Source organism: Rana temporaria, chromosome 4 (genome assembly GCF_905171775.1).
Source record: "Rana temporaria chromosome 4, aRanTem1.1, whole genome shotgun sequence".
Classification (NCBI taxonomy): Eukaryota; Metazoa; Chordata; class Amphibia; order Anura; family Ranidae; genus Rana; species Rana temporaria.
Genome location: NC_053492.1, coordinates 21505509 through 21531379, shown reverse-complemented (window position 1 = coordinate 21531379; position 25871 = coordinate 21505509). Strand labels below are relative to the sequence as shown.

Genomic DNA, 25871 nt, shown 5'->3' with positions numbered 1-25871 from the left:
CATGCTGTCCCCTGTCAGAATGGGGATCTGCCTTGTTTACATAGGCAGATCCCCGTTCTGCCTCTCTGTGAAGCAACTGCGGGTGGCTGGTGGACATCAGATCCACCGGACACGCACATCGGCAGCTCCACCTACGTGCAGTGGGCCCGTGCGCGCCCACACTATCTATTGCGTGAAACGTGTTTCACGCAATAGAGCGACCCTGCCGCAGTATATATGCGGCGTGTGGTCTAACCACTTAAGGACCGCCTCCTGCACATATACGTCAGCAGAATGGCACGGCTTGGCACATGTACGTACAGGTACTAGTATGTCCTGTACTAGTACCCAGCCGTGGGTCGCGGGTGCGCGCCCGGGCCGAAGCTCCGGGACCGCGGACCCAATCGCCGCTGGAGTCCCACGATCGCTCCCCGGAGCTGAAGAACGGGGAGAGCCGTATGTAAACACGGCTTCCCCGTGCTTCACTGTGGCGGCTGCATCGATCGAGTGATCCCTTTTATAGGGAGACACGATCGATGATGTCACACCTACAGCCACACCCCCCTACAGTTGCAAACACACACTAGGTGAAACATAACTCCTACAGCGCCCCCTGTGGTTAACTCCCAAACTGCAACTGTCATTTTCACAATAAACAATGCAATTTAAATGCATTTTTTGCTGTGAAAATGACAATGGTCCCAAAAATGTGTCAAAATTGTCCGAAGTGTCAAAAAATTATAAAAATGCAATAAAACTATCCCCTATTTTGTAAACGCTATAAATTTTGCGCAAACCAATTGATAAACGCTTATTGCGATTTTTTTTACCAAAAATATGTAGAAGAATACGTATCGGCCTAAACTGAGGAAATTTTTTTTTTTTATATATATTTTTGGGGGATATTTATTATAGCAAAAAGTAAAAAATATTGCATTTTTTGCAAAATTGTCGCTCTATTTTTGGTTATAGCGCAAAAAATAAAAACCACAGAGGTGATCAAATACCACCAAAAGAAAGCTCAGATCACATGCGATGCAAATTCAGCCATACATTTTGTATGGCTGAATTCACATTGCATTCGCGCCAAACTGCACCATTTGGCAGTTCGAACTGCGATCCGATCTGGTGGTGTCATTAACTTTTCATTGACGCAGCGTGAACTGCTGGCAGGTGACATGCAATGCGGGAACCCGTACAGGAATCATGCTGGCTCCCGCATGGCATACATGTGAACCGTTACATGAGTGCCAGTTCACACTAGCGTGGTGCCAGATATTGCATGCGATTCACACCGCATTGTTGTGCAGATCACATGCGATGTCTGCGCAATGCAAGTGTGGCTGAAATCGAATTTGCACCAAGATGGTACAGGACCTTTTTTTTAGGTTCTGCACTGGAATCGGATCGCATGGGTGTTCACACAAATGCGATCCGATTCCTGCAGCATTTCACAGTTTGCACTGCGATCAGATCTTGGAGTGTCATTAACTTTACATTGACACCCCCAGCGGTTCGTAGATCTCAATGCGTGATTCAGATGCGATGCGGGAACTGCCACTGAATCGCAGGGTTACCCGCATCGCACCAGTGTAGACCAAGCCTTAATCTGAATTACAGGTAGATAAAAGCAAATATTATTGCAGCTCTGCATTCATTAACCACTTAACGACCGCCGCATGTACATATATGTCCACAGAATGGCACGTACAGGCAGATGGGCGTACCCGTACGTCCCTGCCTAGACGTGGGTCCGATCGGGACCCCCCGGTACATGCGGCAGTCGGAAATCGTCTGGGAGCGATCCAAGATGAGGGGGTGGCTATTCGTTTCTAGCCCCCCCCTCGCGATCGCTCCCCGGAGCTGAAGAACGGGGAGAGCCGTGTGTAAACACAGCTTCCCCGTGCTTCACTGTGGCGGCGTATCGATCGTGTGATCCCTTTTATAGGGAGACTCGATCAATGACGTCAGACCTACAGCCACACCCCCCTACAGTTGTAAACACACACTAGGTGAAACATAACTCCTTCAGCGCCCCCTGTGGTTAACTCCCAAACTGCAACTGTCATTTTCACAATAAACAATGCAATTTAAATGCATTTTTTGCTGTGAAAATGACAATGGTCCCAAAAATGTGTCAAAATTGTCCGAAGTGTCCGCCATAATGTCGCAGTCACGAAAAAAAACGCTGATCGCCACCATTAGTAGTAAAAAAAAATAAAATAAAAATGCAATAAAACTATCCCCTATTTTGTAAACGCTATAAGTTTTGCGCAAACCAACCGATAAACGCTTATTGCGTTTTTTTTTACCAAAAATAGGTAGAAGAATACGTATCGGCCTAAACAGAGGAAAAAAAAAAGTTTTTTTATATATTTTTGGGGGATATTTATTATAGAAAAAAGTAAAAAATATAGATTTTTTTGCAAAACTGTCGCTCTATTTTCGTTTATAGCGCAAAAAATAAAAACCGCAGAGGTGATCAAATACCACCAAAAGAAAGCTCTATTTGTGGGGAAAAAAGGACGCCAATTTTGTTTGGGAGCCACGTCGCACGACCGCGCAATTGTCAGTTAAAGCGACGCAGTGCCGAATCGCAAAACCTGGCCTGGTCTTTTAGCTGCATTTTGGTCCGGGGCTTAAGTGGTTAATGAATCACTAAATATATACGTATATTTTTTTTGATGCAAGCAGTGTCATTTCAAAATATCCTAACATTATCTGCATGTAATGCGATTAAAGACACCAGAGATTTCTGAAGTACGGGTTGCAAAAGGAAGAAAAAAAAATCCTAAAAAACGTACAATTCTCTGCGGCCCATAACACACTACTTATCAAAGATGCCGTAACGGCTGCTTAATACCTCTGATCCTCCTTCTTCTTCCACTTGGTGGCAGACTGCGCCTTCGGAACGCGTTCAATGAAATTAACCAATTCTTCCATGAGGAGTCTGAGACGGAAAACAGACAAATGTTAAAGTGTAACCCCCAAAGATAATGAAGGGCGGATTAAAACACCACAAAAATAGCTGGAGTTTTCTGGAGTGTCGTGTTAGATATAGATTTAGAAAGTAGTTAAAGAGGGAGTTCACCCTAAAAATAACTTTTAACATTAGATTGAGGCTCATTTTGTGAAGTGGAATCGGCTAGTATTTTTAAAATCGAAGCAGTACTTACCGTTTTAGAGAGCGATCTTCTCCGCCGCTTCCGGGTATGGGTCTTCGGGAGCGGGCGTTCCCATTTTGATTGACAGTCTTCCGACAGGCTTTCGACGGTCGCATCCATCGCGTCACGAGTAGCCGAAAGAAGCCGAACGTCGGTGCAGCGATATACTGCGCCTGCGCACCAACGTTCGGCTACTTTCGGAAAATCGTGACGCGATGGATGAGACCGTCGGAAGCCTGTCAATCAAAATAGGAACGCCCAGTCCCGCAGCCCATACCCGGAAGCGGCGGAGAAGATCGCTCTCTAAAAAGGTAAGTACAGGTTCGATTTAAAAAAAAAAAAAAATAGCCGATTCCCCTAGACTAAATGAGCAGGAATCTAAGGTTAAAAAGTTGTATGTCCGGGTGAACCCCTGCTTTAATAAAAGTGCTGATCACAACAAGTGTCAGAATTGATTGCTGGACTCCCTTCCTGCACCACTGAATCAGACCTCAAGCTGCTTTTCTACAATGGCTGAAAAACCTTTAGAAATAACAATATATCCAGAGACATGCAAGAATCTACAGGAACATTTTGTAAAAATCCCTGTCGCCCTTATACAATGCAGGTTATTATATACCTCTAATATGAACTGGGGACTACTGATGAGTTGGGGAACCACTAATGTGATGGGTGACCTCTAAAATGAATGGGGGAGTACTGATGAGTTGGGGAACCACTGATGTGATGGGTGACTACTGATGAGTTGGGGAACCACTGATGTGAAGGGTGACTACTGATGAGTTGGGGAACCACTGATGTGATTGGGGACCTCTAAAATGAATGGGGGACTACTAAGTTGGGGAACCACTGATGTGATGGTTGACCACTGATGCGATGGGTGACTACTGATGAGTTGGGGAACCACTGATGTGAAGGGTGACTACTGATGAGTTGGGGAACCACTGATGTGATGGGTGACTACTGATGAGTTGGGGAACCACTGATGTGATTGGGGACCTCTAAAATGAATGGGGGACTACTAAGTTGGGGAACCACTGATGTGATGGTTGACTACTGATGAGTTGGGGAACCACTGATGTGATGGTTGACTACTGATGAATTGGGGAACCACTAATGTGATGGGTGACTACTGATGAGTTGGGGAACCACTGATGTGATGGGTGACTATTGATGAGTTGGGGAACCACTGATGTGATGGTTGGCTACTGATGAGTTGGGGAACCACTGATGTGATGGTTGGCTACTGATGAGTTGGGGAACCACTGATATGATTGGGGACCTCTGAAATGAATGGGGGACTACTGAGTTGGGGAACCACTGATGTGATGGGTGACTACTGATGAGTTGGGGAACCACTGATGTGATGGGTGACTACTGATGAGTTGGGGAATCACTGATGTGATGGGTGACTATTAATGAATTGGGGAACCACTGATGTGAAGGGTGACTATTGATGAGTTGGGGAACCACTGATGTGATGTTTGGCTACTGATGAGTTGGGGAACCACCGATGTGATGGGTGACTACTGATCAGTTGGGGAACCACTCATGTGATTGGGGACCTCTAAAATGAATGGGGGACTACTGAGATGGGGAACCACTGATGTGATGGTTGACCACTGATGTGATGGGTGACTACTGATGAATTGGGGAACCACTGATGTGATTGGGGACCTCTAAAATGAATGGGGGACTACTAAGTTGGGAAACCACTGATGTGATGGTTGACTACTGAGGAGTTGGGGAACCACTGATGTGATGGGTGACTACTGATGAGTTGGGGAACCACTGATGTGAAGGGTGACTACTGATGAGTTGGGGAACCACTGATGTGAAGGGTGACTACTGAGGAGTTGGGGAACCACTGATGTGATGGGTGACTACTGATGAGTTGTGGAACCACTGATGTGAAGGGTGACTACTGATGAGTTGGGGAACCACTGATGTGATGGGTGACTATTGATGAGTTGTGGAACCACTGATGTGATGGGTGACTACTGATGAGTTGGGGAACCACTGATGTGATGGGTGACTACTGATGAGTTGGGGAACCACTGATGTGATGGTTGACTACTGATGTGATGGGTGACTACTGATGAGTTGGGAAACCACTGATGTGATGGGTGACTACTGATGAGTTGGGGAACCACTGATGTGATGGGTGACTACTGATGAGTTGGGGAACCACTGATGTGATGGTTGACTACTGATGAGTTGGGGAACCACTGATGTGATGGGAGACCTCTAAAATGAATAGGGAACAACTGATGAGTTGGGGAACCACTGATGTGAAGGGTGACTACTGATGAGTTGGGGAACCACTGATGTGAAGGGTGACTACTGAGGAGTTGGGGAACCACTGATGTGATGGGTGACTACTGATGAGTTGTGGAACCACTGATGTGAAGGGTGACTACTGATGAGTTGGGGAACCACTGATGTGATGGGTGACTATTGATGAGTTGTGGAACCACTGATGTGAAGGGTGACTACTGATGAGTTGGGGAACCACTGATGTGATGGGTGACTATTGATGAGTTGGGGAATCACTGATGTGATGGGTGACTACTGATGAGTTGGGGAACCACTGATGTGATGGTTGACTACTGATGTGATGGGTGACTACTGATGTGATGGGTGACTACTGATGAGTTGGGAAACCACTGATGTGATGGGTGACTACTGATGAGTTGGGGAACCACTGATGTGATGGGTGACTACTGATGAGTTGGGGAACCACTGATGTGATGGTTGACTACTGATGAGTTGGGGAATCACTGATGTGATGGGTGACTACTGATGAGTTGGGGAATCACTGATGTGATGGGTGACTACTGATGAGTTGGGGAACCACTGATGTGATGGGAGACCTCTAAAATGAATAGGGAACAACTGATGAGTTGGGGAACCACTGATGTGATGGGTGACCTCTAAAATGAATAGGGAACTGATGAGTTGGGGAAGCAGTGATTTGATGGGTGACTACTAGTTGGGATGAGGAAGGAATTTTTTCCCCTGCTGTAGAAAATTGGATCTCATGCTCTGCTGGGGTTTTTCGCCTTCCTCTAGATCAGTGGTCTCAAAGTACCGGCCCGCGGGCCATTTGCGGCCCGCAGACCAGTTATAAATGGCCCCCAGGCAGGGTGGAAGTGAGGGGAGCAAAAAAAAAAAAAAAAAATTATTATTTTTTTTTTTTTTTTTTTAGCTGGCCCCATCTGGTGGTGAGCCGTTGGTATTACAAGTTATTACCACCAGATGTGAGCTGGCGCCATCTGGTGGTGGCCGTTGGTATTACAAGTTAAGCATTACAAGTTAAACAGCAATTCTAATGTCATTTTACACTATTTTCACTGCCATCTTCTTCCCTCTAATTAGAACCCCCAAACATTATATATATTTTTTATCCTAACACCCTAGAGAATAAAATAGCGATCATTGCAATACTTTCTGTTTCGCCGTATTTGCGCAGCGGTCTTACAAGCGCACTTTTTTGGGAAAAAATTACACTTTTTTTAATTAAAAAATAAGACAACAGTAAAGTTATCCCCATTTTTTTTAATATTATGAAAGATAATGTTACGCCGAGTAAATTCATACCCAACATGTCACGCTTCAAAATTGTGTCCGCTTGTGGAATGCCGACAAACTTTTTTTACCCTTTAAAATCTTCATAGGCGACGTTTAAAAAAATCTACAGGTTGCATGTTTTAAGTTACAGAGGAGCTAGAATTATTGCTCTCACTCTACCAATCGCGGCGATACCTCACATGTGTGGTTTGAACACCGTTTACATATGCGGGCGCTGCTCACGTATGTGTTCGCTTCTGCGCGCAAGCTCGTCGGGACGGGGTGCGTTTTCTGGCTCCTAACTTTTTTAGCTGGCTCCGAGATTCCAAGCAAATTTGTCAAACCCTGACTTACACCAGTGCTGGTGGTAATAATGCGCTCGCTGACACCAGTGCTGGTGGTAATAATGCGCTCGCTGACACCAGTACTGTTGTTTTTGAAGTTTGAAAGTTTGCATGCGGCCCCCCATGGCATATGAAAACTTGTCTTGTGGCCCTCAGGTAATTTGAGTTTGAGACCCCTGCCCTAGATCAACTGTGGGTATAGAATTGGGTATATGGGATTGTATGATATTATTATATATATTATTTTTATGGTTGAACTTGTGTCTTTTTTCAACCTGACTAACTATGTAACTACTGATGTGAGTGATGGTTGACTACTGATGAGTTGGGGAACCACTGAGGTGATGGGGGACCTCTAATATGAATGGGGGTACTACTGATTAGTTGGGGAACCACTGAAATTAATTGGTGACTAATGAGTTGGGGAACCACTGATGTGATGGGGGACCGTTGAAATGACTGGGGGGACTTCTGATATGAATTGAGGGCAAGGATGTGATGGGTGGACACTGATGTAAAGGTAGGACCACTGTTGTGATGGGGAACCTGTGACATGAGCAGAAAACAATAAGTGCAGCGCTAAAGTTGATATTGAGTGGAAAAATGTTGCCAAAATCACATATCATTGGAAGTGAGAACAACAGAGGACTGTGAGGAATGTGAATGGGAATTCACTCAGCATGGGGGCAATGCTTGTAATGAGTCCATGTGTGTATAACCAAACAGGTGAATGGAAACACCGACCAGGTGCAATGAACAATGAAAAGTTCAATGAACAAATGGAAACAGTTCATAGGTATGCTTCCCAGTGGAAGGATAAAACACTTCAAACGTAATGCTGGTTCAGATAAAGAAAGTAGCAGTCATGGCTTGTCTGTAGCAATCTTCAGAAAATCATATAAAGAGGGTGGATACTCTTACCAGCTAAGGTGGACTTGCATGTTAGTACTAACATCAAGTCGGATACAGCATGGTGGTCACAGCGGACCCTGGGCTCTGTACGGATGGATCTGTGGGATGGTCTCTCCAACTGGAACGATGGAACCGATCTTTTCAGATACCTCTCTCAGGAACAGAAACCCAAATGGACAGGGCCGATGACTCATGGATCAACACAGCATGTGTGGAAAGAAAAAAAAAAAAAATGCTCCAATGGTGCAGGTCAAAAAAAACCGTGAAGGCTTTATTTGTAAAAAAATTAAACAATAAAATCACGTGAATAGTTATAAAAGGCAGTATGGGGTACGTGAATAGTTATAAAAGGCAGTATGGGGTACTAAGCATGTTACTTTGGGTAACATGCTTAGTACCCCATACTGCCTTTTATAACTATTCACGTGATTTTATTGTTTAATTTTTTTACAAATAAAGCCTTCACGGTTTTTTTTGACCTGCACCATTGGAGCATTTTTTTTTTTTTTCCTTTCCACACATGCTGTGTTGATCCATGAGTCATCGGCCCTGTCCATTTGGGTTTCTGTTCCTGAGAGAGGTATCTGAAAAGATCGGTTCCATCGTTCCAGTTGGAGAGACCATCCCACAGATCCAGCCGTACAGAGCCCAGGGTCCGCTGTGACCACCATGCTGTATCCGACTTGATGTTAGTACTAACATGCAAGTCCACCTTAGCTGGTAAGAGTATCCACCCTCTTTATATGATTTTCTGAAGATTGCTACAGACAAGCCATGACTGCTACTTTCTTTATCTGAACCAGCATTACGTTTGAAGTGTTTTATCCTTCCACTGGGAAGCATACCTATGAACTGTTTCCATTTGTTCATTGAACTTTTCATTGTTCATTGCACCTGGTCGGTGTTTCCATTCACCTGTTTGGTTATACACACATGGACTCATTACAAGCATTGCCCCCATGCTGAGTGAATTCCCATTCACATTCCTCACAGTCCTCTGTTGTTCTCACTTCCAATGGTATGTGATTTTGGCAACATTTTTCCACTCAATATCAACTTTAGCGCTGCACTTATTGTTTTCTGTTTATACTTGACTTTGTTTGTTTGTGTGCTGGCTGCTACATGGTCTAAATTTCTCTAACTAGCGCAATTTTTTTCCCCACATTTTTTTTATACTAACCTGTGACATGAATTGGGGACTCTGATGTGATGGAGGGATTGGGGGGACTCGGACGTGATGGAGGGACTTTGATGTAATGGAGGGACTCTGAAGTAAAAGGAGAACTACTGATGTGATGGGGGACCTCTGATGGGATCGCAGACCACTGATGTGATTGGGGTCTTGGAGGTGACAGGGGACCTCAGATGTGAATTGAATTTTATCAAGGGGGTTGTGTGCATCGTCCCAGGCTCAGGTTTTCTATTGATAAGTAACATTTATATTTTTATGGCATTTTGGACTTGGGGTGCTTCATGATTTTGCATCATTTTAAAACTAAAATGTTGAGAAATTCTGGTATAGTGGACAAACCTCCTTTGGGCTGCGGTATACTCGCAGGATGGAAAACAGAAATAATGGGAATTGCAAACAAACAGGCTGGGTCACAGAACGTAGCCTAGAACCTGGGTGCCGACTATAGAGGTGAAATATAACCTCACTGTCATGGATATGCAATAAAGTCTGGCAGCCTACCTGTTTTCAGAGGCCTGACCCTCTCTCTGTCTTATCACCTTCCTTCCTGTATGGCTCCACCTTAGGCCATCCCAGGAAGCCTAACTGCACTGCTAGTCTCCTTCGCTGCTCAATCGTGTTGTTTGCTTAAGTTCCTGTCTGCACTGTGCTACGATTACCTTCCTGTGTACCGTTTTTGGCTCGTCCCTGACTTCTCCTGTTTGCCTGTGACCCTGACCTTTTGCCAGTCCCTCGGTTACCCTTGTGTGCCTGTTGCCTTGACCTCGGCTTACCCATCACTACCGCTTGTCCTGCTTGCTGCTTCCCCTCTCTCCCTGCGGAGTGTGACCTAGGGGATCCCAGGGGTCGCGACCTGGATCCAGCTGCGCCGAAGGCCATCCTCACCACTAGAGGCTCTGGTGAACACAAATCTGGGTCTTAGACTGCGCGCCCTGGGCGATCTTGGGTTCACGATTCCTCTCTAATCGCAGCAATCGGCCATAGGCTTCACTGCCCTGTGGTGCATCCCTGACCCCAACGGGGTGCACTTGTCACCTGGCCACAGGTGACCTGACACTCACAACTTTGTAATGTAATCTATAATAGTAACCAGAAAAGTCAGACTAAGGTTTTGGGGCGTAACACTTTCCGGATACGCGGTTCGCCGCCCGCTCTTTTGCTTCACTTCCCGTCTGTGCCAATAACTGATAATCGCTTTGCACAAACTTTAGTGCTGCAACGTATTACAACCTTCATGTAGGTTTGCACACAATTATAGGCTCCTTCCTCTTTTGTGCTTGATTGTAATTTTATCTGCCGAGTCTGTTCCTCTAAGGTTGCACTCATAGGGGCAGATCCACGTAGCGTGGCGCATTGTTCCGTCCGGCGTATCGTATCTCTGATACACTACGCCGCCGTAACTTACAGCGTATTTTCCTTACCCTGAAAGAATTTGCGCCGTAAGTTACGGTGGCGTAGTGTAACTTTGGCGGCGTAAGGGAAAGGGGGGAGGTTATGCATACGTAACTTTGGCGGCGTAAGGGCGCGCAATTCAAATGGAAGAGATGGGGGCATGTTTTATGTTAATACGTCTTGACCCGACGTGAATGACGTTTTTTTTGAACGGCGCATGCGCCGTCCGTGGGGGTATCCCAGTGCGCACGCTCGAAATTAACCCGCAACAAGCCAATGCTTACGACGTGAACGTCATTCTACGCAAAGCCCTATTCGCGAACGACTTATGCAAACGACGTAAAATGTTCAAAATTTGACGCGGGAACGACGTCCATACTTTACATAGGATACGCCTCATATAGCAGGGGTAACTAGACGCCGAAAAAAGCCTTACGGAAACAACGTAAAAAAATAAGCCGGTGGAACGTACGTTCGTGGATCGCCGTATCTAGCTAATTTGCATACTCAACGCGGAAATCGACAGAAACGCCACCTAGCGGCCAGCGTAAATATGCACCTACGATCCGACGGCGTACTAAGACGTACGCCAGTCGGATCTAGCACAGCTTCAGGCGTATCTTGTTTTGTGGATACAAAACAAAGATACGCCGGAGCAAACTAGAAGTTACGCGGCGTATCAATAGATACGCCAGCGTAACTTCTTTGTGGATCTGGTCCATAACCTATGCATTTTGAGTGCTTTTTGCATTACATTGTAAAGCGCTGCGTAAACTGTTGGCGCTATATAAATCCTGTATAATAATATATACTGTATTTATTGGCGTATAACACTCACTTTTTTACCCTGAAAATAGCGGGTAAACTGTGCCTGTGTGTTATATGCAGGGGGGCGTGGAATGTTTTTTCCTGAAACTTCCCTCTTAAAGTTAGGGTGCGTGTTATACGCCGATAAATACGGTAATAATAATAATAATGGATCATATAAAAAATCAATTACACCTCACCTCTTGAATTCGGCTAAGGCGCTCATCCCAAAACTCTGGAAACAAAGGACAGCCCCCGACGCTACGCCAGTGGCTGGTGGAGGTCGACCGCACTTATTACATGGAAAAAAGTACACTCACATTGCGGAATAATTCCGACTTGGCAAACAAGATATGGTCCTGTTGGCTCGCCTTTAAGTTTTCAGCCGTATACGCGGGAATTATGGCCCATCGAGGATAGGTGAGAAAAAAGGTTTGGTTGGGTCTTGTGTGACACTCCGCAGGGGCTGGTTATTCTCCCTTCCCCTGTGACACTCCGAAGGGGCTGGTTATTCTCCCTTCCCCTGTGACACTCCGAAGGGGCTGGTTATTCTCCCTTCCCCTGTGACACTCCGAAGGGGCTGGTTATTCTCCCTTCCCCTGTGACACTCCGCAGGGGCTGGTTATTCTCCCTTCCCCTGTGACACTCCGCAGGGGCTGGTTATTCTCCCTTCCCCTGTGACACTCCGCAGGGGCTGGTTATTCTCCCTTCCCCTGTGACACTCCGCAGGGGCTGGTTATTCTCCCTTCCCCTGTGACACTCCGAAGGGGCTGGTTATTCTCCCTTCCCCTGTGACACTCCGAAGGGGCTGGTTATTCTCCCTTCCCCTGTGACACTCCGCAGGGGGCTGGTTATTCTCCCTTCCCCTGTGACACTCCGCAGGGGCTGGTTATTCTCCCTTCCCCTGTGACACTCCGCAGGGGCTGGTTATTCCCCCTTCCCCTGTGACACTCCGCATGGGGCTGGTTATTCTCCCTTACCCTGTGACACTCCGCAGGGGCTGGTTATTCTCCCTTCCCCTGTGACACTCCGCAGGGGCTGGTTATTCTCCCTTCCCCTGTGACACTCCGCAGGGGCTGGTTATTCTCCCTTCCCCTGTGACACTCCTCAGGGGCTGGTTATTCTCCCTTCCCCTGTGACACTCCGCAGGGGCTGGTTATTCTCCCTTCCCCTGTGACACTCCGCAGGGGCTGGTTATTCTCCCTTCCCCTGTGACACTCCGCAGGGGCTGGTTATTCTCCCTTCCCCTGTGACACTCCGCAGGGGCTGGTTATTCTCCCTTCCCCTGTGACACTCCGCAGGGGCTGGTTATTCTCCCTTCCCCTGTGACACTCCGCAGGGGCTGGTTATTCTCCCTTCCCCTGTGACACTCCGCAGGGGCTGGTTATTCTCCCTTCCCCTGTGACACTCCGCAGGGGCTGGTTATTCTCCCTTCCCCTGTGACACTCCGCAGGGGCTGGTTATTCTCCCTTCCCCTGTGACACTCCGCAGGGGCTGGTTATTCTCCCTTCCCCTGTGACACTCCGCAGGGGCTGGTCATTCTCCCTTCCCCTGTGACACTCCGCAGGGGCTGGTCATTCTCCCTTCCCCTGTGACACTCCGCAGGGGCTGGTCATTCTCCCTTCCCCTGTGACACTCCGCAGGGGCTGGTCCTTCTCCTTTCCCGTGACACTCCGCAGGGGCTGGTCCTTCTCCCTTCCCCTGTGACACTCCGCAGGGGCTGGTTCTTCTCCCTTCCCCTGTGACACTCCGCAGGGGCTGGTTCTTCTCCCTTCCCCTGTGACACTCCGCAGGGGCTGGTTCTTCTCCCTTCCCTTGTGACACTCCGCAGGGGCTGGTTCTTCTCCCTTCCCCTCTCCTTCTCTTCCTCTCCTTTTTCTCTTAGAAGTATGCTTAGTACACGCTACATGAAGATTGTTATTTTATTCTTCTTTGCTGGGGTTCGTTTCCCCCAGGAGACGCACGTAGAATATACGGTGACTCCATTTTTGGGTCATTGACTTTGAGAGGATTTGATGTAACGATCGGTTTTTAAATCGCGGTCCCTCGAGAATATTGTATACGGTGGGGAAATTGTACCTCGTTCTTGTAAATAAACCAGCCTATGCAAGTGACCATGTGGTTGCCATCATCCGTTGAAAATTGTGAATATGAAAACCTCTAGGGTTGGGATTATGTGGGCAACAGTAATAATCAAAAAAATATCTAAAAAGTAAATTTATTATACAAAATAGTAGAAAAATTCACGACAATACTGTCATGGACCTGGCCTTGCAGTGCTAGAATGTTTCTACTTAAAATCCTAATTTGTGTATATCAGAAGATGGGACATTACTGACAGTTCATTGCAGGAGATACTGGACACATTACAAGTGGTATAGTTGTCCTGACTAGGTCAATAGACAATGACCCTTCAATGCTTAGCTTCTGCAGGTTAAGAGCGGGTGTCGGAGACAGTCCGTCTGGCTAGAATTGGGGATTGAAGGTTAATTGAATCTATTATGCATGGTTGAAGATGTATGTGTTTACGCTAAGGGACTTTGTATTGTTCTAAAGGTCAGAAGCCTCCTGTCAGGAGCATTAAATTAGCATTCTATTGTCTAAAGGAAGGTAACCTCTCAGAGGTAGTAATTAAGTAGACCGGGTTATTGTGTACATTGATTACCCCCTGGGGCTTCTGTCTCAATACACAAGTCTTTCTATCCAAGCTATTGGACCAATCCCTGTTGACTATTTCAAGTCCTCATTTGCATGGTCAAGGAGGACCTGAGTGAAGACTGCATATACTTTACAATTGACCAATAGGAAAGCGGTTGTTGGGAGTGGGATGTTCCAAATTCTGTATAAAAGTGTGCTGTGTACTTGAAAATAATGAGCCACTTTTCCATCCTACCCCCGTTGGGGAACTTTGCACTGTGGCATTGTGTCTTTTTGTCATTTACATGCCTGTAATTTTTTATCTATGTGATATTGTATTGTCATGAATTTTTCTACTATTTTGGATAATAAATTAACTTTTTATATATTTTTTTTGATTATTACTGTTGCCCACATAATCCCAACCCTAGAGGTTTTCATATTCACTTTAGTCCTTTTTTTTTTTTCATTCTACCAGCTTAACTTTTAAAATTCTCAAGTGGTTAACAGACCAAAAGGCAGCAAAAAGGAAAAGATCCTTGTTATGTTTTACATAAACTTTAAATGATCATGTGCCCGTTTATCCAACTGTGATCAGATTATAGGAGTGTAAAGCTGGACATATAAAATGCTTTGTGTTTTTATTTTTTTTGACAGCCACTCAACTTCTGTTGAACAAGGATGGCAACACAGGGGCCCAGATTCAAAGAGAAATTGCGCCTGCGTAACCATAGTTACGCAGCGCAATTGCTTACTTGCCCCGGCGTAACGACTTCTCCTGATTCAGAGAGCTTGTTACGCCGACTGCAGCCTAAGATATGCGTGGCATAAGGCTCTTATGCCCTCATATCTTAGGCTGCATTCTTACGCTGGCCGCTAGGTGGCGTTCCCGTTGTGGTCAGCGTATAGTATGCAAATTGCATACCAACGCCGATTCACAACCCTACGCGAGCCCTGCGTACGCAGTTTACGTCGTTTGCGTACGTCGGGTTTCGCGCAAGGCTGCACATGCTAAAAGCAGGGGCAGCCAATGCTAAGGATACCCGTCGTTCCCACGTCGCGAGGTTTAAATTTTACGTCGTTTGCGTAAGTGAATCGTGAATGGCGCTGGACGCCGTTCACTTTGAAGCAAATGACGTCCTTGCGACGTCATTTACCGCAATGCACGTCGGGAAAGTTTCCCGACGGAGCATGCGCTCTACGCTCGGCGCGGGAACGCGCCTAATTTAAATGATTCCCGCCCCCTACGGGATCATTTACATTAGGCGCCCTTACGCAGGGCATTTTTGAGGAGCGCCCACGCAAATTACCTGGCTACTGCTTCATGAATGAAGCGTAGCGCAAATAATTTGCGTAGGCGCAGGGTAAAAAGGGTACACTGCGCCTCCGTAAGGAGCGCGCAGCTGTACCTGAATCTACCCCAGGGATGGAAATTCGGCTGTACCCTGCTGAAACGGATGAATTTTCATCCATCTATGGCCACCTTGAGTTCCTCTGGGGCAGGGTCTGCTGTGAATGCTTCTATTTACTCTATAAAGAACATAAACAATAGTATAAAAAATAGAAAAAAATCAACAGATTGAAAAAAAAAAATAATAATAATAAAATAAATAAATAATAAAAAAAGGCAATAGAAATAATTTGTTCTCTCCTGAGGGTTTACCTGCCGATCTGCACGGTGGGCTCGGTGGCGTAGACGGTGCCAGTGAATCCTGTGTGCTCGGTGATGTATGGCAGTGCCATCATACAATGATAGTTAGAGATTAGGATCACATCTACAGTAGACAGATCTATGAGCTGCGTCTGAAAAGCAAAGAGCAGCATATTAAATGAGTTGGCATGTCTCAGACGTACCCCCACCATCCCCCCCGCGCCGTCAGCCGCATCTCATCTTATCCCACCCAGACAGCTCCGAGCGGACATTTCTGCTGGAGAATATTTATTTTATAGGATCGCACCAGCTGCACCTCTATACGCAACTAATAAAAAAGTCAACAAATTGCTTCAATGCCTCCAGCTCTCCATTTTCCAGTCGGTAACGACGACACTGCCATGCACAAGTTAAAGAGCTCCTCCTCCTGAAATGTATCCCTAATTTTTAGGGGGGGGCAAGGAACTGAGACATCCTCAAAAACGTCTTCCAACGGGCTGATCAAAATCCACTTTGGCATTTTAGTTGAATAGGTTGTCTAATATATAAACCGATTATTCCGATTAAGAAAGATTGGAGTAGTATGACCACCATTAGGTGAGGTTGTTGAGTCAGCGATTTTCGACTCTACCTACACAATGTCAAAAGTATTGGGACAGATGCCTTTACATGAACTTTACTGAGTGAGTAAGTAACTCGTATAGTGCTACAAATGCAAACTAAATCGCCTCAAGGCGCTTTTTGCATCCAGTGCCATCCTGTGTCTTCAGAAGAGGTACGTCTTAAGTCTTTTCCTGAAGGCCTGTTGGTTTTCTTCCATGCGGATGTCCGTGGGTAGAGCGTTCGATAGCCGTGGTCCTTGGGACTGCAAATCTCCATTCTCCTTTAGATTTGTAGTGGGTCTTGGGGATGTGGGGGAGGTTTTGGCTAGCTGACTGGAGGGGGCGCGACTAGGGGTGTAGCGTTTTTTTTTTCTCGCATAATGGCATCCCAGTCTAAAGACACACAGTCATAAAATCTGAAGTCGTCCGATGAAGGATCTGACGATTTTCTGATCGTTTAGTATGCTGCTTTTGACAGACGATTACAGATTTTCGTCAGACAAAAACTGGATGTGCAGGCTCCAAAATTTTTGTCTGGTGTGGCAACAACGTCCGATTTTCTGTTCATTAGTCCGGTTTTCTGCCCCAAAAAAAATCTGAAGAGCAAGACTAGGCATGCTTAGAAATGAAAGAACACATACAAAACAATTCAACACATTACGTCACTTCTGACGTTGAATTCTGTTGTCTAAAAAAATTTCTGATGGTGAGTACCCTCTCCACTTACGATTTGAGACTAGCATCCAACAAAAATACTTGCGTTCTATCTTAGCTGCCCTAATTGCACCCTTACATCTCATGTTGCATTCTTTGTAAAGTCCGAATACTGATGATGATCCCTCAACCTTGTATGAGTTGGCCCACCCTTTGCAGCTATAACAGCTTCAGCTCTTCTGGGAAGGCTGTCCACAAGGTTTAGGAGTGTGTCTATGGGAATGTTTGAGCATTCTTCCAGAAGAGCATTTGTGAGGTCAGGCAATCACGCTGGACAAGAAGGCCTGGCTCGCAGTCTTTGCTCTAATTCATCTCAAAGGTGTTCTACTGGGTTTAGGTCAGGACAGTCAAGTTCCTCCACCCCAAACTTCCTCATCTATGTCTTTATGGACCTTGCTTAGGTGACGCATTAAAAGCCTTTACAGGTTACCACCTTTAGATTTACACAGGGGGTCTGGGGCTAGAATTACAGCCCATGATCCGGCTTTCGCAGTGATACCTCACATGTGCTGACCGACGCCTGCATTTGCCTTTGCGCAAGAGCACGGGGGGGGGGGGGGGGGGGACAGGAGCACTTGAAAAAATAAAAATAAAAAATTCTTTATACTGTTGCTTTACATTTTTCTTTTTTTTTTTTACTTTTATTGTTACCACGGGGGAAAATAAATATCCACTACGATAGCAATAGGCAGTGACAGGTACTCTTTTTTGAGAGCCCTGGATATTAGACCCCAGATCCCTCCTCTGTCTTTAAAAGCTTTAGATCATTTGCTGCATCACTTCCGGTTTACTAGGCCATATAGAAAATTGGGGCCCTTCTGGGGAGGAGAGGGGATCGAAAGGGGAAGGGGAGGGGAGAGGGAAAGGGAAAGGGGAGGGGAGAGGGAAAGGGGAGGGGAGAGGGAAAGGGAAAGGGGAGGGGAGAGGGAAAGGGAAAGGGGAGGGGAGAGGGAAAGGGGAGGGGAGAGGGAAAGGGGAGGGGAGAGGAGAGGGAAAGGGGAGGGGAGAGGAGAGGGGAAAGGGGAGGGGAGAGGAGAGGGGAAAGGGGAGGGGAGAGGAGAGGGAAAGGGGAGGGGAGAGGAGAGGGAAAGGGGAGGAGGAGAGGGGAGGGGAGAGGGAAAGGGAAAGGGGAGGGGAGAGGGAAAGGGAAAGGGGAGGGGGAGAGGGGAGGGGAGAGGTTAAGGGAGGAGGAGGGGAGAGGGAGAGGAAAGGAGAGGAGGGGAGAAGGGAAGGGGAGGGGAAGGAGAAGGGAGGGAAAGGGAGAGGAGGGGAAGGGAGAGGGGAGGCGCCCCATTCCGCCGTTTGTAAAAGCCATCCAGGAGCTAATTGGCTGCTAGGATGTCTTTTACAAGAAAGTCAATCTTTAGCTGAAAAAATTATTACTGGGACGATGCCTCCAGCTGCAGGCATCAGCCCGGTATGACCATTTGAAGTCCAGCGAAGTACCAGTATGTCACTGGTCAAGTGGTTATAAACCAATGAGGGCTAAAAGGTGCCAACAGACCTCCCTCGTACATCATGATCAGACAACGCAGGCATGAACAGGAAAGCTCAGCTAGGCCCGAAGTTCAAGTTTATATAAATAATGGGGATAAGAAGGAGGGGGCGCTTATCTCCTCTCACTGCTCTCTGACTCTGCTCACTGTGGTCTCAGCTCCTTTGGGAGCAGAGTCGCTGGAACTGCTATGTCCACGGCTCCCCCCATTCACAGAAGCCTTTATATTATATGAACTCATTCACAAAATACACAAGCTTCTGTAAATGGGCAGGCAGAGAGGAGAGGGACAGGCATAGCTGCTCTGTGTGCTTCTTTGTATTATGATAATTCATTCACAAAATAGAAAGGCTACTGGGGATGGGCAGCTGAGGGGAGGGGTGGACATAGCTGCTCTGTATGCTTCTCTCTTCTCACAGCTCTTCCCCCTGCTTTCTGTTCATTCACAAAAGCCTTTACATTATGTGAACTCATTCACAAAATACAAAGGCTACTGTAAATGGGAAGCAGAGGGGAGGGCATAGCTGCTCTGTGCGCTTCTCTCCTTTCACAGCCCCTCCCCTCTTTCTGTCCATTTACAGAAGCCTTTGTATTATGTGAACTGATTCACAAAACACAAAGTCTTCTATGAATGGGCAGCAGATGGAAAGGGAATCTGGGGGTGCTAGGTTTTCCTAGGTGCTGCGTTTATTTTCTGCTCTTAATTTAGTTGCCACAAATTACTGCAAATTGAGTACAGGTTTGGTTTAACTACTAGCCGACCGCGCGTCGTCATTATACGGCGGCAGGTCGGCTCTCCTGGGCGAGAGCCCGTAGCTATACGGCGGCTCCTTGAGCCGCCACTAGGGGGCGCGTGCGCGCCGCCGGAGGCACGCGCGCGCGCGCCCCCCGCTCGCCCCCGACTCCCGTGCGTGTGCCCGGCGTGCTCGATCGCCGCCGGGCACACGCGATCGCTCGGTACAGAGCAAGGAATGGGAGCTGTGTGTATAAACACACAGCTCTCGGTCCTGTCAGCAGGGGAAATGCTGATCTTCTGTTCATACAATGTATGAACAGAGGATCAGTGTTTCCCCTAGTGAGGCCACCCCCCACAGTAAGATAACACACAGGGACATACTTAACCCCTTCCCCGCCCCCTAGTGTTAACCCCTTCACTGCCAGTGGAATTTTTATAGTTATCCAATGCATTTTTATAGCACTGATCGCTATAAAAATGCCAATGGTCCCAAAAATGTGTCAAAAGTGTCCGAAGTGTCCGCCATAATGTCGCAGTACCGAAAAAAAAAAAAAAAACGCTGATCGCCGCCATTACTAGTAAAAAAATATATTAATAAAAATGCCATAAAAATACCCCCTATTTTGTAAACGCTATAACTTTTGCGCAAACCAATCAATAAACGCTTATTGCGATTTTTTTTACGAAAAATATGTAGAAGAATACGTATCGGCCTAAACTGAAAAAGCTGAGTTAGGCTTACCGGTAACTCCTTTTCTGAGAGTCTTCCAGGACAGCCCATGAGACCTAGGGCTCCTCCTACCAGGACAGGAAACACGTTAACCCCCACCAGATAAAAGGGCGGTCCTCCAGGCCCCATGCCAGTCTTCTCGAGAACCGTAGGACTACCCTGAAAAACATATGCATTAATAACACATAACTTCCATACAACAAAACCGGGTGGGAATCCGGCTGTCCTGGAAGACTCTCAGAAAAGGAGTTACCGGTAAGCCTAACTCAGCTTTTCTCTCAAGCGTCTTCCAGGACAGCCCATGAGACGATGAGCCAGAACTTACCAGTCTAGGGTGGGACAACTGCCTGAAGGACCTTTCGACCAAACGCCTGTTCTTGAGCGGATAGCAGATCCAGGCGATAATGTTTAATAAAGGTCGAATAACTGGACCATGTGGCAGCTTTACAGATTTGTTCTGGTGAAGCACCAGCCCTCTCAGCCCAAGATGCAGCCAAAGCTCTTGTTGAATGTGCTGTAACAAAAGGTGTAGGAACTTCTCTGATTTTATAGGATTCTGAGATGGCCTGCTTAATCCATCTAGCCAATGTGGCTTTAGATGCACCTTTACCTTTGTGTGTACCTGAAAAAAGGACAAATAAAGCGTCTGTCTTCCTGAAGACCTTGGTGACCTCCAAATATGCAAGAAGGGTTCTTCTTACATCTAAAAAACTAAATTTCTTTTCCTGATCACCCTGTGGTGAACTACAAAAGGATGGCAGTACAATGTCTTGTGATCTGTGAAATGTACTAGCTACCTTAGGCAAAAAACCTGGATCAGTTTTCAATACAACTCGATCCTCAAAAATCGTGAGGAAAGGCTCCCTTACTGATAAGGCCTGTAACTCGCTTACTCTACGAGCTGAGGTAATAGCTACTAAAAAAATAGTTTTTAAGGTAAGTAATTTAACAGAAATATCCTCCAAAGGCTCAAAGGGAAACTCTACCAGAGTTTGAAGTACCAGGGACAGGTCCCAAGTTGGACAACTTCTTACCACTACTGGCCTGGCCCTTGAAATGGATTTAAAGAATCTAGCTACCATGGGATTTTCCAAAAGAGAAAACTGGAGGAAAACGCTGATAGCTGCCGCCTGTACCTTTAAGGTACTAACTGAAAGACCCTTGTCGACACCCTCTTGAAAAAATTCCAAAATAGAAGGAACATCATGCGTTGATCTTTGGTTTTCAGACAACCATGAATTAAACTTTTTCCAAACCTTGGAATAGATGGCTCTAGTGACTGGTTTTCTGCAATTTACCAAGGTTCTAATCACCTTGTCAGAAAACCCCTGAGCCTTCAGTATCTTCTCTTCAGATACCAAGCTGTCAAGCTTAATGAAACCACCTGTGGGTGTGACACTGGACCCTGCGACAGCAAGTCCTCTCTGTTCTGAAGTCTCAGTGGAGGCTCCGAGACCAGAGACTGTAGCAGGGAAAACCATGGCCTCTTGGGCCAGAAGGGGGCGATCAGAATAAGATCTGTTTCTTCTAGGAGAAACTTCCGGAGCACTTCCGGGATGAGTCTGATTGGCGGAAATGCGTAGCAGAGGTTGAAGGGCCACGGATTCGCCAGGGCATCTATCCCCAGTGATCGATCCTCTGGGTTTAGAGAAAAGAACTCCTCTGTTTTGCGGTTGTCCTGATTTGCGAACAGATCCGCTTCGGGACAACCCCATTTGTTGGTGATCTCCAAAAAGACTTCTGGATGAAGTGACCAATTGTCTCGCTCCACCCTGTGGCGACTGAGGTAGTCTGCCAAACTGTTTTGCGTCCCCTTCAGGTGCACTGCTGAAATTGAGCCTAGATTTACTTCTGCCCAAGACAAAATGTTTTGTGCGATTCCTTGAAGAATTCGACTCCTCGTGCCTCCTTGTTTGTTGAGGTACGCCACTGTCGCAATGTTGTCTGACAGGATCTGGAGATTGTGACCCCTGACCTCCGATTGAAAAGCTTGCAGGGCTCTTTGCACCGCTAGCAGCTCCCTCTGGTTCGATGAGGCTCTTGCTTCCTTCAAGGACCATTTCCCCTGTGCGACCTGGTCTTTGAGGTGGGCTCCCCACCCCCAGGCACTTGCGTCCGTCGTGATCCTCTTGGATATCGAGATGGACCAAGGCATGCCTTTTGTTAGGTGCAGATTTTTCCTCCACCACCACAAACTTCTCTTTACCTTGGTCGGTAACCAAACTTTTGACTCTAGGGACCTGGCGTCCCCGTCCCAATTTTCCAGAAGGAATCTCTGCAATGGTCTCTGATGGAACCTTGCCCATGGTACCGCAGGGAAACACGAGGTCATGAGACCTACCGTCCTTGAAATTTCCCTCAGTGAAACCAACTGATTGGTCTGTAAGGCTGACACTGCTTGCACCATCTTGGAGACCTTCTCTTCTGGGAGAAAAACTTTTTGGACTACTGAGCAAAAGTCGTAACCCAGGTACTTCACCTTCTGGGCTGGATCTAGGGAAGACTTTTCCCTGTTTATCAACCAGCCCAGGGATTGAAGGAAGTCCAGTACAGTCTGAAGATCTGCTAGTAATTTCTGGCGGGACTCTGCCACTATTAATAGATCGTCCAGGTAAGGGATGATAGTTATCGCCTTTAATCTTAGTGGCGCCAGCGCTTCCCCCAATACCTTTGTGAAGATACGAGGGGAAGAGGACAGACCGAAGGGGAGGGCCTGAAACTGGAAGTGCCTGATTTCCGATCCCATCTTTACTGCTATTCTCAGGAATCTCTGGAAAGCCGGATGGATCGGGACATGTAGGTAAGCATCCCTGAGGTCCAACGTGGCCATAAAACAGTTTGGGTAAAGCAGATTCTTGATAGAGAAGACTGTCTCCATCCTGAAGTGTTTGTATCGGATCGATTGATTTAGAGACCGAAGATTCAGAATAAGCCGATACTTTCCTGACGGCTTTCTGATGACAAAAATGTGGGAATAAAACCCTTTGTTCTGATCTGACCGAGGAACCGGAATCAGGACCTTCTGGTCTAACAACTCTCCTACTTGGAGACCCAGAGCTCTTGCTTTCTCCCGATCTTTGGGAGGAGATGTGATCAAGAGTCGTTCTGGTGGCCGACAGGAAAACTCTAGCCTGTATCCATTTGCCACCAGATCCAGAATGAAGGGACTTGAGGTGACGGTTGCCCATTGTGGGAGAAAGGCCCTCAGTCTTCCCCCCACTGGCAGATGTTGGTCATTGTGGCTTGGCGGGCTGCTGAGGTGTGTTAAACAACACACCTCCTCTCCCTTTGCCTTTGTACCCGGACCAATGTTTTTTGGGCCTATTGTCCTTTTCTTTAGGACCTTGTTGCCATGGCAAGCCTTTATTTTGGCCACGAAAAAACTTTCTTCCCGTCTGCTTTTTCTTTTCTGGAAAGGCCTTTTTCCTATCGGCCGTACGTTCCAGTGCCTCCTGCAAACCTGGGCCAAAAAGATGATCCCCGTTTAGGGGAAGCCCACATAATCGTAATTTAGATGCTGCATCCCCAGACCATGTTTTAAGCCAAATGCTTCTTCTGGCTGAGTTCACTAAAGCTGAAGTTCTGGCTGTCATTCTTACTGATTCCGCAGATGAATCTGCCAGAAAACCCACAGCACTAAAAAGGAGAGGAAAGGATTTTAAAATCTCTTCCCTAGAAGTACCCGCTAAAAGATGGGTTTGGATTTGTGTAAGCCATTCCTCCAGATTTCTGGCTACACAAGTAGAGGCCAGAGCTGGTTTGAGATTCCCCATAGCTGAATCCCAAGCTCTATGAAGAAGGACATCACATTTTTTGTCCATAGGATCCTTTAGCGTACCCATGTCATCAAACGCCAGGTCCGAATTTTTTGAAACTTTTGAAAGAGGAGCATCTAACTTTGGGTTCTTATTCCACGGTAGCGCTGCATCCTCATCAAATGGAAACCTTATTTTTAGGTTACCGGAAAAGAAAGGTTTTCTCTCTGGACTCTCCCACTCCAGTTTGATCGTATTAAGGAGGGAATCGTGCACTGGAAAGTTTTTACTTTTCTTTTTGTGCAAACCTTTGTACATAAGGTCATGCTTAGACATTTGTACCTCCTCCTCCTCCATTTCAAGGGTGGTATAGATGGCTTTTAACAAATTATCCACATCTTCCAGAGACAATTTGAACCTTGAGCCTTTAGAGGATACTCTATCCTTGGGCTCTGTATCTGACCCTGAGTCTTCCTGAGAAGAATGGGTAGATTTGGCTTCAGCCTCAGAGTCTTCACTCTCTACGCTCACCTGCGGGGTGCTAACCACTGAAGCCTTTCTTTTTGAAGATGTACCCTGTTGGGGAACCTGCATTTTGTCAATCAACTCCCTAAATGAGCCAAAGGTAGAAGCAAGCTCATCCCTGACCGAAGTCAACATTTTTTGACATGAGGTCACTGGGTCATCCTTCACTAAACCATCTATACAAGTGCGGCAAACTGGTTTTCCCCAAGTGGAACTCAGTTTGTTACCGCACACCGCACATTTTCTCTTATGTGGCTGTGATTGGGCTTTGTCCTGAGTCTTGGCCTGAAAGACACAAATTAAATGACCCCATAAGTAACCCAAGCCACAAAAAAATACTCCATCACCACGTGCAGGAGAAGAAAATGTGTCCCCTAACACCTAATCCTATGATTGGGAGGGGGGGGGGTAAAAACCTTCACCAGGATAGCAAGAAAAAGTGACCATAAAAAACACTTGCAGCTTACCTGAGAGGTGCTGGTGTTGGGGACTGCATCCGTTGCCTGAGCGATTATCGCAGGATTGTCCATGCCGTCCGTCTGGTAGTCCTACAGCCTGTGCTGTCTTTACCAGAAATCACCAGCAGCCATTAGCCCCCGTTTCGCGCCGTTTTATGGAGACAGGAACCATGTCTCCGGCGCCCGAGGATGACGTCATGCGACCCGGAAGTGACCCTCGCCGGATCTTCCTGTAGCCAGCTTGAAGCGCAGAGGCTCCGCCCCTACCAGCGCTAGTGAGCTCCACGTTTCCCAGCACGAATCAGCCATGCTGTGTGCGGGAAACACTCTCACCAACATACAGCCTGTGCTGCGAACAGCGCAAGGGACCCGACGCCATCCCGGTCCTGGCCCTCTCCAGGCACAAAGAAGCAAGGGCAGCAGCAAAAACTTCCCCATGGAAAAACTGCTAATGGCAAGGAGGTTAGTCAAAATATATACATACCCCTTTGAACGGTCATTAGAGCCCCTGCCCATGAGACCTAGGGGACCAGGTTCCTGAAACATGTTACCCCCCATCCGGAGAAAACACTAATACTGGCATGGGGCCTGGAGGGCCGCCCTTTTATCTGGTGGGGGTTAACGTGTTTCCTGTCCTGGTAGGAGGAGCCCTAGGTCTCATGGGCTGTCCTGGAAGACGCTTGAGAGAAAAATTGTCGCTCTATTTTTGTTTATAGCGCAAAAAATAAAAACCGCAGAGGTGATCAAATACCACCAAAAGAAAGCTCTATTTGTGGGAAAAAAAGGACGCCAATTTTGTTTGGGAGCCACGTCGCACGACCGCGCAATTGTCAGTTAAAGCGGCGCAGTCCCGAATCGCAAAAAGTGCTCTGGTCTTTGGACAGCAATATGGTCCGGGGGTTAAGTGGTTAAAAAGACGGACATTCTATATCGCTCACTTACCTCTGGTAGGCAGAATTCTGGCACCGAGTCCACAAATACCCGGCCAGAACACTCCTTTAGCTCCTGCAAAATAAAAAGGTGCATTAGTAGGCCACAGCCACGTACGTTAACACAAATAGATATTACTGGTCACCATCCCAAAAACCTAAAATTACAGCAAAAAAACTTCCAACAGTTTAAAACTTTAGACCTGGCCCTGCCCACCTGCCGCCATTTTTGCCTAGCGGAGAATGACGTGTCTCTGCCGTCTCATCCTTCTTTGGCTA

The 25871-nt window shown here is 46.9% G+C and overlaps 2 protein-coding genes across 2 annotated transcripts in view; both read right to left on the bottom strand.

The window, feature by feature from the left end:
* INTS9 (integrator complex subunit 9) overlaps positions 1–25871 on the bottom strand; it is a 104143-nt gene that overhangs the window by 59311 nt on the left and 18961 nt on the right. The window contains exons 4-6 of the mRNA XM_040348111.1: positions 25606–25668; positions 15661–15800; positions 2843–2929 (exon numbers count right to left, since the gene is read on the bottom strand). Of these exons, the coding sequence (XP_040204045.1) occupies positions 2843–2929; positions 15661–15800; positions 25606–25668 (290 nt within the window). The remainder of the gene's footprint in view (positions 1–2842; positions 2930–15660; positions 15801–25605; positions 25669–25871) is intronic.
* LOC120936023 lies at positions 19987–23140 on the bottom strand. The gene is made up of 2 exons (XM_040348110.1): positions 20251–23140; positions 19987–20084 (listed from the first exon to the last, which is right to left on the bottom strand). Exon 1 carries the CDS (start codon positions 23111–23113, stop codon positions 20255–20257), a length of 2859 nt encoding a protein of 952 aa, XP_040204044.1. The 5' UTR covers positions 23114–23140; the 3' UTR covers positions 19987–20084; positions 20251–20254.

Excerpts from the sequence above, each read along its gene's own strand:
- LOC120936023 (XM_040348110.1), bottom strand. The coding sequence starts at position 23,113 with ATGGGCAACCGTCACCTCAAGTCCCTTCATTCTGGATCTGGTGGCAAA.